The sequence below is a fragment of the Dermacentor andersoni genome, chromosome 10, assembly GCF_023375885.2.
Source record: "Dermacentor andersoni chromosome 10, qqDerAnde1_hic_scaffold, whole genome shotgun sequence".
Classification (NCBI taxonomy): domain Eukaryota; kingdom Metazoa; phylum Arthropoda; class Arachnida; order Ixodida; family Ixodidae; genus Dermacentor; species Dermacentor andersoni.
Genome location: NC_092823.1, coordinates 135899118 through 135919445, shown reverse-complemented (window position 1 = coordinate 135919445; position 20328 = coordinate 135899118). Strand labels below are relative to the sequence as shown.

The 20328-nt window shown below is 47.5% G+C and overlaps 1 protein-coding gene across 1 annotated transcript in view; it reads left to right on the top strand.

Moving 5' to 3' along the window:
• Positions 1 to 13220, top strand: part of LOC126545159 (uncharacterized) — a 94371-nt gene extending 81151 nt beyond the window's left edge. Inside the window, exons 4-6 of the mRNA XM_050192925.2 lie at positions 6646 to 6832; positions 10223 to 10525; positions 11660 to 13220. Of these exons, the coding sequence (XP_050048882.1) occupies positions 6646 to 6832; positions 10223 to 10525; positions 11660 to 11787 (618 nt within the window). The 3' untranslated portion in view covers positions 11788 to 13220. The remainder of the gene's footprint in view (positions 1 to 6645; positions 6833 to 10222; positions 10526 to 11659) is intronic.
• The last annotated feature ends 7108 nt before the right edge of the window (positions 13221 to 20328 follow it).

Genomic DNA, 20328 nt, shown 5'->3' with positions numbered 1-20328 from the left:
CCTAACGCGGGTTTGGCGAAAATTCCCTTCGCCCTGTAGCGGACGGCAAATACCGCCCCTCCCCACTTCAAAAAAAAGAAAGAAATGAAAAGGAAAATGAAAACAACTGAAATGTTAGAGACATATTACACAACAAACTGTGACACGAGGGCACGAAAAAGCGATATAGGAACTTTATACACAGATAATTCCTAAGACATCTTAAATAGCACACATCAATATGGTTCATTATGCGTACTTCATCATATGCATGGAACATCATAATCATCAGCCTATTTTATGTCCACTGCAGGGCGAAGGCCTCTTCCCTGCGATCTCCAATTACCCCTGTTCTGCGCCAACTGATTCCAACTAGCGCCCGCGAATTTACTAATTTCATCGCCCCACCTGGCCTTCTGCCGTCCTCGACCTGGGCTTCCCTTCTCTTGATGCCCATTCTGTAACCCTAATGGTCGAACGGTTATCTAACCTACGCATTACATGACCTGCGCAACTCCATTTTTTTCTCTTAATATCAATTAAAATATCGTCTATACCTGTTCGCTTTTCTGTCCAACAGAACAGCCACGATAGGGCTAGGAGAACTCCGCTCGGAGAAGTTCCATACCCCCAACAAAGGAACCCCCCAGGGATCGGTCATTTCACCAACGCTATTTAACATAGCAATGATCGGCCTTGCGAAACAACTCAAAGAGATCGAGGGCATACACCATGCCATGTACGCCGACGACATAACCATTTGGACCAACACGGGATCACTTAAAGAAAAAGAAGAAAGACTGCAAGAGGCTGCGACCTGCGTGGAGAACTACGTGAGGGCAAGAGGGCTAGCCTGCTCCACCGAGAAATCTGAGCTGCTCAGAGTCTGGAGAGGGAAACAGAATCGCACGGTCCCGACTAGCGACGAGCTCAAGCTTGGCGTCTACCTCGAGGGAAAACTAATACCGGAGAAAACGCTCATAAGAATTTTGGGCATGTGGATACAGTCGAATCAACGCTGCTCACACATTCTCGCTCTACTCAAGACATCAACTCTTCAAGTCGCTCGCATGATAACGCGCGTCTCCCACAGACGCTCAGGCATGCGAGAGGAAGACACGCTAAAGCTGGTTAGGAGTCTGGTGATCAGCCGGGTTACCTACAGTCTCCCGTACTACAACCCAATCAAGAGCGAGGTTCAGCAGATAGACGCGATCATACGCAAATCATACAAAACCGCGCTCCACCTACCACAATGCACATCCACGGAGAAGCTCTTGGCACTAGGAATTCATAACACATTCGAAGAGCTCAGAGAGGCACAACATGTTGCTCAGCTGCGCAGACTTCAACTGACTCCGTCTGGCAGGGAACTTCTGCAGAAGTTGGGATGCAGCGAACAGATACAAGAAACCCAAAGAACCGCGACTATCCCGGACAATATACGAAAAACAATCAAGGTGGCTCCCATTCCCAAGAACATGGACCCCAACCTACACGAAGAACGCAGGAAGGCGAGAGCCGAATACATCCAAAAGTCCCTAGCTTCCCAGGCAACAACGGTATACGTGGACGCAGCCACATACACCAGAAGGGCGAGACAGACCAACCCCAACGCAGTAGCGGTGGTGATAAACTCGGATATGCGAGAAATCGTCAGCGCATCTCTACGGGACTGCACGGTAGTCGAGGCTGAAGAAGCGGCCGTCGCTCTAGCGGCAGCGGAGGGCTATCGGACTAGGCGGTCCTTAACAATACTAACCGACTCCCAAACAGCATGCCGAAACTACATGTTCGGCAGAATAGGTCACAGAGCGCTCCGCATACTCCGCTCGGAAGATCCCCACACAAAAAACCCAGAAAAAGAACAACCAATTAGACACACGATAATGTGGACGCCGGGTCACACGGACGTGGAAGGCAACCGTGAGGTCGACAGGGTAGCCCGAGGATACACTGCATACCGAGCACCCTCCGCCAATGACCTCGAGGAAACCGAGCCAGTCCCCAGAGAATACTCGGCTATCCTGAATCACTATAAGGGCAGCAGGAAGCGGTACCCCTCGCCGCATAGGTCTCTCACTAGAGAGGACTCCGTAGCTTGGAGGCTGCTACAGACGGGTGCATATCCGAACTTAAACACCCTCAGCAAAATACAACCCACACAATACAGTGACAAATGCCCATGGTGCCAGGACACACCCACGCTCTACCATATAACGTGGGCCTGCCAGAAAACAAATGCGGCACCAATAATACCAAACCCGAGTGCGGAGCAATGGGAAGGAATGCTCTCCAGCGACCGTCAGGACGTCCAACTAGGGCTGATCCGACGGGCCCAGCTGGCAGCGGCATCCAGCGGAGCCCTGGACTAGGGGCAGACGGCCATTGCCAAGAAGATGGAAGACACCATCTGACTCCGCGAAATTCATAGAATTTTCTAGAGCTAAATAAACGTTTTTCCTCCTCCTCCTCCTCTCTTTCTGTCTCTTAACGATATGCCTAACATTCTTCGTTCCATCAATCTTTGCGCGGTCCTTAACTTGTTCTCGAGCTTCTTTGTCAGTGTCCAAGTCTCTGCCCCATATGTTTTTTTTTTTTTTAATTGCGATAAAGGCTTGCCCTTAAGGCATAATTCCCATATGCCCCATATGTAAGCGCCGGTAAAATGCACTGATTGTACACCTTCCTTTTCAATGATAATGGTAAGCTTCCAGTCAGGAGCTGACAATGCTGCCGGGTGCGATCCAACCCATTTTTATTCTTCTATGAATTTCCTTCTCATGATCAGGGTTCCCTGTGATTAATTGACCTAGGTAAACGTACTCCTTCACAGACTCTGGAGGTTGACTGGCGATCCTGAACTTTTGTTCCCTCGCCCGGCTATACATCATTATCTTTGTCTCCTGCATATTAATTTTCAACCCCACTTATACTCTCTGTTAAGCTCCTTAATCATTTGTTGTAACTCGTCCCCAGTGTTGCTGGACCCGACAATGTCATCTGCAAATCGAAGGTTGCTGAGATATTCGCCATTGATCATTACTCCTAAGTCTTCCCAGTTTAATAGCTTGAATACTTCTTCCAAGCACGCAGTGAATACCATTGGGGAGATTGTGTCTCCTTGTCTGACCCCTTTCTTTATAGGTATCTTCCTACTTTTCTTGTGGAGAATTAAGGTAGCTATGGAATCTCTGTAGATACTTTCCAAAGTATGTACGAAAGCGTCCTGGACTCCTTGATTACGTAATGCCTCTATGGCTGCTGGTATCTCTACTAAATCAAACGCCCTTTCGTAATCTATGAAAGCCATATAGAGAGGCTGACTGTAGTCTGCGGATTTCTCGATTACCTCATTGATGACATGGATGCGATCCATTGTAGAGTATCTTTTCCGGAAAACAGCCCGTTACCTTGGTTGACTGAAGTCCAGTGTTGCCCTTATTCTACTAGAGATTATCTTGATTAATATTTTATAGAATACTGGAAGTAAGCTAATCGGCCTATAATTTTTCAACTCTTTATAACGTCTACCATTTTGTGGATTAGTATAATGTTGGCATTCTTCCAGTTTTCCGGGACCCTTGAAGTCGTGAGACATTTCGTACAAAGGGCCACCAGTTTTTTCAAGCATTACGTCTTCTCTATCTTTGATTAAATCGAGGTATTCCCTCTTCTCCTGTCGCATTTCCGCGTTTCATATCTTGCAAGGCCATTCTAAGGCTTCATCGATAGTTATAGAAGGAGCCTCTGTAACCTGTTCATCACTACTTCGAATGGGGGTATCGTGGCTGCTTTGGGTACTGTACAGGTCAGTATAGAATTCTTCTGCTGCTTTTACTATATCTTCGATATTGCTAATGATATTACCCTGCTTATCTTTCAGAGCATACATTTTGGTTTGCAGGACGCCAAGTTTCCTTCTCACTGATTTCATGCTGTGTCCATCTTTTACTGCTTCCTCAGTCTTTATAACGTTATAATTTCGAATATCCCTTATTTTCTACTTGTTGATCAGCTTTGACAGTTGCGCAAATTCTATCTGATCTCTTGAGTTGGACACTTTCATTCTTTGTCGTTTCTTTATTAGGTCCTTTGTTACTTGGGAGACCTTACCTACTGAGTGCCTTGGTGCCTTATCTCCGACTTAAATTGCTGCTTCTGAAGCCAGCCTAGTTATGGTTTCATTCATTGCCTCTAAGCCATCTTCATCTCTCTGTTCTAAGGCTGCGTATTTGTTTGCAAGTGCCAACTTGAATTGGTCTGTTTTTACCATTATACTGCGTCTAAGTTGGCCTGTTTCTTCTTGACCAATTTTACTCTTTCTCCCTTCAAATTGAGGTGAGTGCTAGCCCTCACTATCCTATGATCAGTGCACTTTACCCTACCTAACACTTCTACATCCTGCACTATGCTGGAATCGGCAGAAAGTATGAAATCAATTTTTCATTTCTTGTTTCACTATTAGGGCTTTTCCAGGGCCACTTTTTGTTCCAACGTTTCCTGAAGAAGGTGTTCATTATTCGCAACTTATTCCTTTCCGCGAATTCTACCAACATCTCTCCTCGAGTGTTCCTAGAATCCACGACGTAGTTGCCAATTGCTTGTTCACCAGCCTGCTTTTTCCCCACTTTTCCATCGAAGTCGCCCATTACTACAGTATACTGAGTTTGCACTTTTTGCATCGCCAATTCAACATCTTCATAAAACTGTTCTATTTCTTCATCATCGCGACTGGAGGTTGGAGCGTAGGTTTGCACTACATTTATTTTAATTTATTTTAATCTATACCTCTTATTAGGCTTTACTACGACTGCTGCTACCCTCTCATTTATGTTGTAGAACTCGTCAATGTTGCCAGCTATTTCCTTATGGATTATGAATCCTACTCCGAACTGCTTCTTATCTCGCAGTCCTTTATAGCAGAGGACGTGGCCATTTGTCACCACTGTATAATCCTCACCAGTTCTTCTATCCTCACTAAGGGCAACCATATCCCAAACAATGTCTGATAGTTGCTCAAAGAGTACTGCTAGGCTAGGTTAACTCGTGAGGGTTCGGGTGTTAAACGTTGCAAGGGTCAGTTTCCATTGGTGACCTGTCCGGGTCCAGAGATTCTTAGCTCCTTCTGCTGCGTTACAGGTCTGACCACCGCCTTGGTCAGGTGCTCCGCAGCAGCTGGGGACTGAGGGCCATTGGTTAATCGAATGAGTCATTTGGGAGGGAGTGGCCGAATACTGCACTAGGGAGGCCAATTCATGTTCTGGTGAGGAACATATGGCCAATTCAGAAAACACTGTAACGGCTTTACTGGGACTTCTAATTGACATTTTGTTGGCTTTTAACGAATTTTATCGAAGATTTTAGCGAATAGTGAACTGAATGGAAAAAAAATTAAGGAAAGAACTACGGTCGCTATGGGGTGCATTCTACTGAAATATACTATCTTGGGTTTACAAAGTACTCCGTTCACTTTTAACAAAATGAGATACCACATAGTGGTTTGAGATAATGTTTTCGTTTGTGTAAGGTTTGATTCGTTTGATTCCTTTGGTGTCTTCACCTAGCTTTACACAGGGCATTCGACTATCAAAAATATATTGGCGAGGGCGGAAGCACGCGTTGTGCGCCTGTTTATCCCTGCGGCATCCTTTTCTGTGTCCCCTACTTTTTCCTATCTGCAAGTTATTTCTGTTGTCCCAATCTTCGCTGATGTAGAATACGAGTAAGACCAAGCGACAGCATGGTGTAGTGACTGCGCGTTTCTCTCCAGCAAATCATGTGTGGCGAGTCTGTCTGCTGTCTGGAGAGACAACTTCAAACCCCAGCAGCGTGTTTTGTTCCTCGTAAGCGAATTTCCTTTGCTATTTAGAGCCCGTGGCTCAAACTTGTAGCACTATACTTCGCTCACTTGGGCAAAGAGCGATACCGAAGAACGCAGTACGCGCTCGCTTTAGGCGCTGGGTTCCAAAAAAACGTGCCTCGTGGCTGGAAACACTATCCTCATTACAGGTCGCGGTGCCCCCTCGAAGCGAGCGGGCGCACGGTAGGAGGACGGAGGGCGTAACCGAATCCTGTGAGCGAGGCACTAACGAGCCGCCCCATTAGCCTAATTGGGCGTCGCTCCTCGTTGTCGGCGCTCGCTGTTGTTTATACGGTTCTGCACACGGAGATGAGAGAAAGAGGGGGAGGAGGTTACGAAGCGCCGTCTACGGGAACGTGCAAGAATAACAACGAAGGGAAAGAAGCGAGAGATTTTTAAGTAACTCTGGTGGTTCCTGGATTTTTAAGGGCTCTCGAATCGCGCCGCACGCGGCTATAAACTCCGTCTCGCTAACACGACGCAGTGTTGTGGAAGTTATAGAGCTGGCGTCCAGCCAATCAAAAAGTCTACAGATGCTGTGCTAATATATAACGCGTGCTGGTGTAGCAGTGGCGTCGTCTGCTATACGAACACTGAGCAGACGATGGCGTATAGGATAGATAGTTGGGCTCGTTGGTATTTCATCATTGTGAAATGGATCGCTGTGAGGACGGAACACAAAGAAATATGTGCATACGGGTCCTTCGTCGTCGCAGTGCTTCCCAGACGATGCCATCGTGTCACTGAGTGTGTCACCGTTATACTATAGCATTCCCTCTGCGCGTGGTTGTTTCTCGGCGCAGGTGTGGTTCCAGAACCGGCGCGCCAAGTGGCGCAAGACGGAGAAATGCTGGGGCAAGTCGACCATCATGGCCGAGTACGGCCTGTACGGCGCCATGGTGCGCCACTCGCTGCCGCTGCCGGAGTCTATCCTGCGAAGCGCCAAGGAGAGCGGCGACGACGTCTCCTCGTGCGCGCCCTGGCTGCTCGGTACGCAATGCCTCTCGGCCGTGTGCTGTACCCTAATCAAATCTCGAATGGCATGCCTTTGCGCACTGCAAACGCCGGAAGCGATTGCAGGAGCCGAAAGTACGCGAAGGTCACCATGTTTAGGAAATTACGTGTAGTCAGAGCCAATCAAGAGCGAGGCAGTGCCAGCAATGCACGCTGGGGCGTCAAAAGTGTCTACTCGCTGGGCCTTGTGAGATAGTGCAGTGGAACAGCGCTAAACTATAACCGGTTTTTATGCACTAATCTTGTTAAGATTGCCTATGGCAGATAGCACAATTCTGACCCTTGATCTAAATTACTCGATGAGGCGGCCATTGCTTCTACGAAAAATCAAAATGCTCAACTGAATAACTAACGTAATCACACTAATTATTTTTAATTTATTAAATTACGGCACATATTTCAATCTACGAATTATAGCCGCTGAGTTCGCACGGCGTATCCACTCGGAACGAATTCTCAGGACTGCACCAGTTCCGAGGTGTTAGTTTTCAAGGTGTCCGTCGAAATACATTGGTGTCCCAGTTACTATTGTGCTTCAATGCATAAAGAGCGGTTTATTAAAAAATATATATAACGCCAATGCATTTCGTCAGACACTTCGAAAATTAATATCTCTGAACTGGTACTGTCCAGGATATTCCTTCCAAGTGGTGTTGCGGCTTAGGGTGGCGTTAGGGCAAGGAATCCATCAAGCCCATCGACTGCTACGTCAGGTAGTAAGAATGGAGGGGAAAAGGTTCATTGGCTTAGTTACATGGCTCCAGTTACGGAAGCCCACTCCATTCAGGAGCAAGTTAAACGTCCGAGTTCATATCAGGGCTCTCTGTCTTCACTCTCGAGAAGTCTCGGCTTTTAATACCATCGTTTCCCCAGGCGAGTCGATTAAGAAATCTCAAGACTGTCCAGCAGCAAATCACAATCGTTGAATCTGTTGCGATACCACGCCCATGCTAGCAACACTCCTCAGTAACCCCACCTCCGAAGCCCGATGGTATGGAATATGCGGTAGGAAGGCAACCTGCGAATCCAAGGTGGCCGTCGTTGTTTGGTAGCATTGGATGGAGTCTTCCTTTCATCCTTAGTTCAGGCTGTCAGATAATGTTGGGGCTAGTGGCCTGTAGTGGACCCGCCTAGAGTAGGTGTACACGCTGCGTTGACGTCTGGACAGGCGCTGATGGGTGGGCGGGTGTTTGCCTTGTGGCAAAAGTCAAATTAACGCCTTTGTGGTGTTTAGACGCCACAATGGATACGCCGCGCGAACTCAGCGGCTATAATTCGTAGATTGAAAGATGTGGCGTGAAGTAATTAACGAAAACGTTAATTAGTGTAGTTGTGTTAATTATTCAATTGAACATTTTGACTTCTCGTAGAAGTAATGGCCACCTCGGCGAGTAATTTAGACCAAGGGTTAGAATTGTGTTATCTGCCATAGGCAGTCTTTAAAACATTTGATGCAGCTAGAAAGAAGAAAAAAACCTATATATTACTGAGCTAGATGCGTGGTCGCACAAATTCAGTCGCAGTCACCTCAAATGTCTGTAGTCGTACGAAGCCATTATTAAGGCAAGTCTGGAAGAACGGGATGGCCAAACCTAGCTACACAGTGCTGGATAGGAGCAGAGTGCCCGTTGACAACGAGTAGTAGAGCACTCGGCGATATTTTTTCTACTATTGCCTTGAGAATGCGCATTGCACACTTACGGTAAAGTCGTTTTGTCACATCTAAGCCAGCAAGTAGTAGTAGTATAGCTGTAGTAGTAGTATTAAGCTTTAATACAGCGTTAAGAGGTAAAGGATCTGGCGGAGAAAGCGGTTTGAAAACGTCGGTTTCTCAGCGTGACAGCAATTCCTTGTAATCTAGCTTTCCCGCAGTATTAGTTATAATGTGGTGAAAAAACTTAGTCAGAAAAAAGAGCAGAATCGTCTCAGTAAGAATCAGGCGGCAAGTTATTTTTTCTTCTTTTTGTAAGACAAGACTGTACCGCCATTGTGAGCATCAGTTAAAGATGTGTTGTCTATTGCGGGACAGTGATATTTCTCGATGCTGTCCGCTTACCTTTATGGAGTTGCGATGTGCGTGAAAGGGAGAAGGCAACGGGTAAGACGAGGATGCACTGAAGACGCGAAGGACACTAGACGTACTGTGTTGTCTTCATCGTCTCTTTACTGTATCCTCGCCCTGTACACTGCATTATTTTACATGCTTCTGCACCAACGAATCCAATAATCAGCATTGTTGGAGCAGAGTTTTTTTTTTTTTTCGGCATTTTAGCTAGTGTCTGTGCATGTGCAAGAGCCATGGAATTTACCCGTATGTGCGTGAGCAAGTGTAGGCGCAATTTACACGATGTTTCACGTAACTTGAAATACATAATGTTTAATAACTAGTCTTTTTAGGCGAACGAGCTAACAAGTATATCTGTATTTAAAAAATAATAATTTCCGGCTTTCTTTGGTGCACGGGAAAGAAAGTACGACGTAAAAAATAACTTCACGGGAATAATGAACTATATCGGATATTTCGGAACATTCTCCACGACCTTTAAAATACATCTTCAGCTATAAAATTACACCATGAATTTGTGTACCGTAACACACCGCGTACAATACGAACCGAATTCTACGAGGGGCAATTATCGGACCGTGAAATAAAGAGCGAGAAATGAAACTTACCATTGTATAACACGACTAAAGACACTTACGTTCTTGTTTTGCTTCTTTGGTCAATGGAGACGGCAAAAATGCTTCAACCGATGAAAGTTTTATTATTAGTGTATGATGTGAAGTTAACGACCAAATTTCTAAGAAATACCTCATATTACGTACGGGCTATTGCGCTAGGTCGTCTTGACGAATAGAAAACTAAATCCACTAAGATAGCTGGCTAGCTATAGCTAATTTAACGCACTGACATTAGATAGATAGATAGATAGATAGATAGATAGATAGATAGATAGATAGATAGATAGATAGATAGATAGATAGATAGATAGATAGATAGATAGATAGATAGATAGATAGATAGATAGATAGATAGATAGATATAGATAGATAGATAGATAGATAGATAGATAGATAGATATAGATAGATAGATAGATAGATAGATAGATAGATAGATAGATAGATAGATAGATAGATAGATAGATAGATAGATAGATAGATAGATAGATAGATAGATAGATAGATATAGATAGATATAGATAGATAGATAGATAGATAGATAGATAGATAGATAGATAGATAGATAGATAGATAGATAGATAGATAGATAGATAGATAGATAGATAGATCACGTTACCCTGGCGCACACACGTAGCAACGGCGCTGACGGAGCCCAGCCTCGTGCTGCCGCCTCGTTGACGCAGGCATGCACCGCAAGTCTCTCGAAGCGGCCGAGAAGCTCAAGGGACAGGATTGTGGCGGCAGCGACAGCACGGCCCCGTCCTCGCCTCCTCCTCCTTCGTCCGCGCCGTCGTCCAAGGCGCTGACCGGCGCGGGCACTGGCGGCCACGGAAGGACTGGCCGGGACACGGCCAGTCCGCAGGCACTGTCGTCGACACCGCCGTCGTCGGCGCCTTCGTCCCCGCCCGCTGCTGCTCCTCCGACGTCAACGACGGCGTCGAGACCGAGCCCTGCTCCGGGGACGCCATCTGCCCTCTCGCCGGCAGGTGTGTGTGTGTATGCTCATTGAGCAGACGTCCGAAGGCACACGTACTGTGCAACAGCAGCAGTGCACATCAGATCGAGGGCTCACTGAAAAAGAAAAAAAAAACTGATTCCTAATTCAGACGCTAGCAGAAGAAAAATTGATGTGACTTATGATCTTGCACGATCGTATGAGAACACACATGAAACATACGCGTTCCCATACGATATGGTTGGATATGTGGCATATGTGTCATGAGATTTTTTGATTGGGGACGCAGAAGCTCAAAATTGACAAGTGCGCAGGAAAGTTCGTAATGCCAAATCTGGACTGCAGTCGTCATACTTAAATTGCATTCATAAGCGGAGAAGATAATCGAGTTTATCGCCGTTCGTATACATAATTTTGATCAGAGGAGTGACCACTGTTGATTTAGTAGTGATTTGTGGTGAAAAAGTGATCTTCTGTGAAACTTCATTCTCGTAACACTACTTTCAAGTTGCAAGGAACACATTCATTGCTGTTTTTTCTGATTTTAGTATTACTTTATCGCTTGGTTTCGTTATGTAATTTATGCGCGGCCACTTGACTGCGGGCTACATAAGATATGTCCTCTTCAGCCTTCTGGCTTCTTTGTTCAACATGCACGTCAGCATGTATATTGTTGTTAACCTTATTTAAATGCCCACAAGTGTTGTGCCAAACCAACAGGGGTTGGGAGAATTAGCGGAGCTGGCATTTTGTCATGTATTTCACTGCGTTTTGGCCAGCATTGTCAACAATTGAACTCGCTATTCTTTAGCGTTAAGGAAACTCGAGAATCTTGGATATACCACTCGGGAAATACGTGGCTGTAGATCCCACTATAGTATCATCTATCGTGGACGATGGAAATACGAACGAGCTACGCCTCTCTAAAACGCGTTCATTTCTGCTATCTCTTTTACCTATAAGATCAAGACTGGTTTCAGCTTGCACGCTTAGTTCGGGGTCTATGCGATCTTTGGCGACCGGAGAAGTAACGGTGAAAGATGGTGCTTGTCCGTGACTGTGCATTCGCGTCGCGCTGAAACTGCCGCGATTAGCGTGCTAATCTTCTGAGAGCTTAAGAGTGTCTCTCTCCGACGGTGGTGCCTCCCTCTCGCCGTTGTCGCAGGCTCGGCGACCGCGTCCGGAGGCGCCGTGAGCCAGGACCTGCGGACGCACAGCATCGCGGCGCTGCGGCTGCGGGCGCGCGAGCACAGCGCCCGGCTGCAGCACTCCATCGACGCCCTGTTCGCGTGACCGCGCTCACCTGTCCCACCCGGGGGAGGAGCGCGTCGCCTCACCTGGCGCCATGAGTCAGTCGGTCAGGGCGCCGATTGAATTAGCGCCACGGACCACGACCGACCGACCGAAACCCCGCTCTGAGAAGGAGAGGAGGGAGAGATCTCGCAGAGACAATGGCGGTGAGAGAGAGGCTCCGCGGAGGCGACAGAGATCTCTCCCCCGGACATCGGAAGCGAGAGTGCGCAGAGAGAACGCTCTCGTCCTCGCGACCGGCAGCGAGAGAAAAGCGGCCTCGTGGATTCACTGGACACCTCCCTCTCACTCCCGACATGGAGAGAGCGTAAAAATGGAGACAAGCGCTCTCCTGCACCCCGATGACGATCTGGTAGCGGCCGCACGCTGATTGGATTAGGCGCCGCCGCAGAGCGGTCCGTGTGGCCAGCCGCACTCACCCCCGGCGCGACGACGACGGCGACGAAGACGGCGGCGGGTGTGGGGAGTTGCCGCCAACGCGGCAAGGCAGGCTGCAGTCCATCCGCCCCCCCCCCCCTCCCCCCCAAATCGCGTTAGGCCTAACGATGACGGACGACCCTGGGCTTGGCTGCCGCGCGCGCGAGAGAGGGTCCATCCGACAGCGGTTGCGCTTCACTTGGCCGGGACTAGTGGCCCGCTGCTTTTGTTTCTGAAGCGAGACCCCCTCCAAGCGCACCCTGTGCAGTGTAGTATGAACCATTCGCCCACGCCTGATAGTATATACAAACGCAGGCGGCGACAGTACGCGACTGTTCCTTTGTCGCACACCGTCGATACGTCTGTGTTATCCCGTCTATTTTGCGACATATTTAATCTCGATTTTGTGAGCCTTGCTGCTGGCATCTCGCCTGTTCCTTTTACACCGCACGACGGTGGTACCCGCTGATATATTTCTGTTCCGGAGAGACAATTGAGCGCCTCTACGCCATCGCTATTGCGCGAACCGCTGTCCCGCCGCATATAAGGGCGCGTTGCGAAGCATCGCCGCGTAAACGGCAAACTGACTTCTCGAGGTGCCCCGAGCGCGTAGGCGAGGTCCCCCGCAGGGCGCTGCTGGCCAACTGGCGCAGCCGCTGACGGGACGTCCCAAGGGAAGGCCGGCGGACGGCGGCTCGCACCATTAGCCACCGCGCCGAAGACGAGCGCGGGCTTTCAATTAGCGAGAAACGTTGTTTTCACTCGACGAAGGCGAACTCTGATGGATGGACCGGCGCGGATCATGAACTCCAGGGAGATGGGCGGACTAGATGGTCACCGATACGTCATAATACTACGTTGCTAGGCATATACAGCGCGAAGAGAGACGACGAGTAAGGAAGAACGTGGCTGGGCTATTATCAGAGCTACGTAGGATTCTCTCTCTCTCTTTTTTTTTTTTTTTCTTTAGAAAAGTCAAAATACATTGTACGCTTCGATCACAGGAAGACACGTAAAGCGTGACTTTCGTGTCGGACGTGTCGACGCAGAGAAAGAGCTTCTACATGCATGTAGGTACACCAGTGGGCGTGAATCCACAACAAGTGTTGGTGAACTAGCGCTCGGCTGTGTGCGTTGTGATCGTACAGGACCGCTTAGCATTCTCGTTGTAAACAAGGAAAGAAATCTAGGTAGCCATGTCAGTTCTCCACAGCAGCGCAGTCTGTAATGTTTTCTTTGGCACGTCAAACCAGTTCGATCAGTTAAGTCCGAATGAACAATGTATAAAGAGACCAGTGCTTACGACTTTTATCTTGATGTTATCTATGGGGCGCTGTAAGTCCTTTAGTATACTGTAAACTCATTTACACCCTTAAGTGTGCATAAGAGCGTAAAGCGGACTATGACTCACACCCTTGCGGTTATGAGGGCGTGATTTATAGACTGATTTACACCCTTGTAAATTAGTTTACAGTGTATAAAGTATCTGTTGTTCCAGCCTGTACGACGTTGCGTCAATCGTATGGCAAAGCGCGCCGAGAACAAAGCTGAAGAAAAAGCAAGGATGGTTAGATTGACGTGGAATGTAACCGGGGTTGTCGGAAAGTGCGGAGAAAAACTGTTCAGGTGTTTTCGGACGCATACTTGCACCCCACAAAAGAACACGTTTCCGGACCCCCCCGTGGACATCACACATGTCACGTTCTGTCAGAGAGAAAGCAACACAAGTTGTATAAGCTTCATGCGCTGCGTTCTGAGTTGAACTTCTCGACAGGACCCCTGCCCGGCATATACGCATATATACATTCCCAAATAATGTTTGCAGTTGTATATCCGTGGTAAGGGTGGGCATCGGTCAGCCATAATAATGATCAGTGTAATAACGAAGTTTGCATTCCATGACTCCTCCTCCTCCCTCCCTGTCCCAAAAGAATAATAATAATAATGTTAGGTAATGTAAAGGCATTCAATCCACCTCCATGTGCCGAGAAGCCTGTGTACCAGAACGCCTGTGAACATGGAACGAATGCTTGCGCGAGACCCGCGCATGCCACGGACCATGCAGCATATCCAAAATCACTGAAATTCTCGTTCGTACGCAGTTTATGACAGTCCGCCCGCCCCTTCTTTTGGTGCGAACTACGTTTCGAGCAGGGGTCGAGAAAGCAAAACACAAGGAGGGTGTATACACACCGACAATAACATTGACAGTTCCTGCAAATCCTCTTTCTCCGAGCGACGCTTGTCGTGCTCGTTTCGTGGTTTGCACACAGAAAAATTGTTAAAGCTGGGGCATAAATGACGGCTTAGTTTATCCATACACGGTGAGAGTGATAAATGGAAGGCGGGACCCCAACCCGCTCATTCCCACTGCAAACCTGTGCTTCCTGCGCGGGCGAGCATCCTTGAAAGTCGCGGTCAGATGGGTCTGTTCGAGCAAAGCTGTTTGCACAGGTTTTGCGGTATGTTACACGACGATCGAGACGCGAGGCACGGTACGTCTATGTGGAAAGAGTGCACCAAAGTTCACAGGAGCTCACCTTGAAGTCACTAAGTCGGTCGTGGTCCTCGAACAAGCTTAATACAACAATGTAAAATAAAAAACACCTTCGGCATGCGTTGCAGTCTGCGTGGACTGCCTCTTGAACAGAGATAGTCTTTTCTGTACTACAGCGGACGACTTTCCATTTCATACGGCGGCGTCTCTAACAACCCCGATGAAAACTCGTACGATGGTTCGGTACGCAAGGCTCCGTCTTACATATCCGCTGCGCACCTTGCCGGGCAAAGCAACAACTGTAAACGCACCGCTGAAGACGTCGAAATGCAAAGCCGATCAGGTCCCGTATACAGACGACAGCGCCCACCGCTAGGTGACTTGTGTGCCGAGACGTGATCATCGACGGCGTCCCGGTGAACTGTCGCGCGTTGCGACGGTGTGTGTGGAACTCATTGCGGTGCCTACGCAAAGACTTGAACACCGCGCTATAACGCGATCGGCGCAGCGTATTCCAACGGAAAATTAATGCTCACCGAACTCCGATTGGTCCGGAGCCGCTGTCACGATGTGAGAAGCGGAGTAGCCTGTCCCGTAGCTGTTGTTGTGCGTGTTTGTGTGTGCGTGTGCGGGGAATGTTGGTGTGATTGTGAAAAAAAAAAAAAACGTATCGTCAGCCACGTCTCCTTATTTCTCGCTATTTTACGCATTTTCCCGGTTCCTCATTGGCGTCTGGAAGCATCAAGGACCACGTCGGTAAGTTTACCAGAACTCCCTCCGCTCATGCGAGCAGAGCAATTACAGACAGAGCCTGGAGGGAAGCCATGCATGTAACAGAAGGCGCAGCGGTTGACACTTTAGCATCTCATCTGGAAAAGTATCTCAACCAGCCACGTACCCAGGGGGGGCCTGGGGGGGGCCGGCCCCCCTCCTCCGAAACTAAGCGGCATACCTTCCCCCCCCCTTCCCCTTCCCCTTCGGCCCGCGCCACCACTCCTCACACACATTCCTAAAGCGCCGCCAAATCAATCTTGAGACATGACAGCTATCCGGCGGTCAACATTTTGGTGCCTTTTTCACTCCTGGATGGCGGTATATATATAGTTACAGGCATCTCCTGGGGTATGAAGGCCAGTTTTCTCATCGATTCGATGCCCGCGCGATTAACCATCTATTGCAACGGTCACGTGCATCACTGTTGCTTCGTTAGTTCAAGCTTCATTGATCAGACAGATCCAGGGACCAGGAAATGGATTCAGTTCGTAGTCAGCTGGTCTGTATGCTCGTGGAACGAGTTGCAGCCGGAGACAACGCCAGTTGCCTTTAACGTTTCCTTTTGCTTTATTACTTCCTCGAGTGACGACTCGCCGCGAAGCTGGCATATCCTCGGTACCATAAACCCGTGATGTAGCTTAGACAAGGTTGAAAATAAAATCGTGCGCAACAGCGTCCATGACCAAACCCTGCAATAACCGTTAAACCCATAAGCAATATGAATGTCACCCGCTACCTCGTCATGGTTTTCCCCCTAATTGTACAGAACTTTTCGAGCAAAATTGGCAATTGGAAACAAGAGTCGCAAGGAGTTGAGAAACTAAGCGATCTACTAAGAGAGGGAGCCGAGGCAACAGCCAAACAGGAAGGAAAAACGAAAATTAACAAATTTAACCGTTTCTTGTGAAAATATTTATGGATCAACATCTGTTTATTTAAAAAGGAAGTAGAGAAAACGCCGCCGGAAGTGGAGAAGGATTCCGTGTGTTTTGAATGATGCGTCTACCGTTATCAGCCTAACCACCTGACGTAGCCACTCCTCTGCTATGCTTATGTGGGTGTTTCTAGAACCGCAACGTCCCGCGCTCTACGCTGTTGTGCGGGACTGGTAACCACGCATCGTTACGCAACTTCCGAAATAACAATACGAGTCGGTTTTGGCACTTAACTAGGTAGAGCAGTAAACGAGGGATCCAAAAGAACTGTGATTGTTCCGCAAATATATATTTGTCTGTAATTCTTCCATAGCTAACTTAAAAAAACACGATAGTAGAAATCTTTATTTTACATTTTTTGCTTGTTCACTTGTTCTTGGCAGTGCTCTTACTGCGCTTCTTTTCTGCGTGAGTACATTTGATGGGGTTCCTTGTTTGTGAAGCAAAGGAGAGGTCTATCCCACAGGCGTATATATATATATATACCTGTGAGATACACCTTATTTCGTTTCTCTTTTGCGGGTTTACACGTTTTTATGGCGAACGGTTGGCATTAACATTTACGCTAGTAAAGGTACCCCTCCCCCCTCGAAAGAACATCCTGGGATCTGAACATTGCCTCATGTGGCTATGATCCGTCAAGAGACAGCAACTGTTGTGATCCGATCCGACAAAGAAAATAGGAAAGTTGTAAAAGATGTCATTTACTATAACTTCATGAGGTGTCGCTGCGGACAAAATGTACCGAGCTGGAAATTTAACTCATCTCTGACCGCAAGTGGCCAAGACAGAGCGGAGCCCGAACCTTTTATATAGGGCTGCAATACAGTGGAAACATTTTTTGCGACCACTACCCAGTGCTCCGTGCTTCGATACCAGCGTTACCGTGAATGTGTGGCGAGTCTGGTCAGCCAGTTTGGTGCGTGGTCTCGTGACAGCCTTTTACCCATTAAGAATTTGCGCCATTGTGGGGAAGATTATAACTCAAATCCTTGAACGTCACCAAAATTTTCAGATAAATAAGTAATTAAACGAATAAATAAATAGAAATACAAACGCATACCGGAGACGCTAAACCATGCGAAGTTGACATCCTGTGACGCTCTGCGTGCTGAACTATATATACGCTCTGAATTATTATCAAAATGAGTGAAGTTAGACTTCTGTACGACTATATGACAGTACGCCAGGAAGGCACATGACAAATTGCTGTGTTTACACAACCGACGTAAACGCGTGGGCAGCGGTGTACCGCGAATAGATTTTTGCATCTTTTTTGAAGAGAAAAGCCGTGAATGCACTGATGTTGATACGTTTCCCGGCACTGTGGTATATGTGTGATACACGCCTACGATATGCTAAAACTCCATAATTCTGGACCCACGCAAGATCGACATTATACAAGTGCGCCAACCATACAGGGCAAGTATTGGCAGCACGAGTCATTAGCGCGTCATGTGCACTTGAATATGTTGTGCACACTGCAGAGTAGCGCTGGGCGAAGTTTGCAGGACGCGTTTCTACTGCTCGCGGTTGCGACGCTCAAACACTGCGAAGGAATTCTTTTTCCCTAGAGCTACGCAGAAAGCACGAAGAGCGCGTGAAGTTGGCCTGCTTGCATGGTACATCATGTCATTACATCATGTTGTTCATATATGTATACAGCCACCGTCAGACCTGATGAGCATAGAAGACACAATTATATAGCGGTTTAACTTAGACAAACACTGTTTGTATAGGGAGAAAATAGTAGATGTCTTGGAAAGAACATGCATTAAGCTAGGAAATTCAAGGCAAACCATCCAGATATCACCTCGCCCAGTAGAACAAAGAAGGCGCATTCAGACTAAGCATGATGGTGGCTGTATATCATACACATAAGCCGATATTACTCGTACTTACTAATTGAATTAAAGAAATTATGAATTAATAGAAATGAAAGTGGATGGAAAGACAACTTGCCGCAGGTGGGGAACGATCCCACGTCTTTACATTACGCGTGCGATGCTCTACCAATTGAGCTACCGCGGCGCCGTTTCCCTATCCCCTTTCTTGGGTATTTATGTTTTACCACTAGAACTAATCCTGGGAGTGGTAGCCAGCGCCACCACTCACAAACCTTGGTGGCGAATGCGGAACATCCTTTCTGCCGCAGGCGTCACGGTCGTGGTATCATCGCACGCGTAATGCGAAGACGTGGGATCGTTCCCTACCTGCGGCAAGTTGTTTTGTCATCCACTTTCATTTCCATTAATTTATAATTTCTTCAATTCAATTAGTGGGCACGAGTAACTTTCCCTTTTCCTTGGCGTCATTGTTTGTTCGCTTCTTATGATATGATTATCAAAAATCGGGCTCCTCGGTTAACCCCCGTTCTTCTCGTTCATAAGCCGATTCGTGACCCGTGTGCTGTCTAGTTTGCGGTCTGTACCTAGCCTCTTTCACACACCCAAATTGTCCGCTAGATTGGGGAGTGTGCTGGCTGCTGTCTCAGCCGAGCAGCCCTGTGTAGACAACTTGAATCACTGGGTGTGCGTGCCACTCAGTGTGATTGAACAGACAACTGCGTATGCGATACTAGTAGGCGTGTGCCCATTTTTGGCCCGTCTCCAAAAACGGATGTGCCAAGGTGACACAAGGGGCATATGTGGCCTTGAAACATATTCAAGCCATCGACAGCCATTGCAACGAAGCTGCAGCCGGGATAGTATAAGGGGTTGTGACGGAGTTTCAACTTACAACAATATACTGCGTGTAATAATAAGCGCAAGCTTTAGACGGGACTTGTGAGATAGACAACGGACAGGCTTTCCCGCGTCACTGTCCCGTCTAAAGGGGGCGCTTATTATTTCACGCAAGAATGGACCAACTATAACCCAGCAAATATCCCATTAAATTACAACAATATATATTGGGCGTACCTAGAGTACCTAGAGCTTTCATTAGTACCTACAGCTTTCATTGATTACGAGAAAGCGTTTGATTCAGTAGAAACCTCAGCAGTCATGCAGGCATTATGGAATCAAGGTGTAGACGAGCCACATGTAAAAATACTGAAAAATATCTACAGTGGCTCCACAGCCACCGTAGTCCTCCATAACGAAAGCAACAAAATCCCAATAAAGAAGGGCGTCAGGCAGGCAGATACAATCTCTCCAAAGCTATTCACAGCGTGTTTACAGGAGGTATTCAGAGACATGGATTGGGAAGAATTGGTGATAAGAGTTAACGGAGAATACCTTAGTAACTTGCGATTCGCTTTTGATATTACCTTGCTTAGTAACTCAGGGGACCAATTGCAATGCATACTCACTGACCTGGACAGGCAAATCAGAAGGGTGGGTCTTAAAATGAATCTGCAGAAAACTAAAGTAATGCTTAACAGTCTCAGAAGAGAACCACAGTTTACGATAGGTAGCGAGGCACTGGAAGTGGTCAGGGAATAAATCTACTCAGGGCAGGTAGTGACCGCGGATCCGGATCATGAGACTGATATAATCAGAAGAATAAGAATGGTCTGGGGTGCGTTTGGCAGGCATTCTCAGATCATGAATAGCAGGTTGCCGTTATCCCTCAAGAGAAAAGTGTATAACAGCTGTGTCCTACCAGTACTCACCTACGGGACAGAAACCTGGAAGCTTACGAAAAGGGTTCTACTTAAATTGGGGACGACGCAACAAGCTATGGAAAGAAGAATGGTGGGTGTAGCTTTAAGGGGATAAGAAGAGGGCAGATTGGGTAAGGAAACAAACGCGAGTTAATGGCATCTTAGTTGAAATCAAGAAAAAGAAATGGGCATGGGCAGGGCATGTAATGAGGAGGGAAGATAACCGATGGTCATTAAGTGTTACGGACTGGATTCCAAGAGAAGGGAAGCGTAGCAGGGGGCGACAGAAAGTT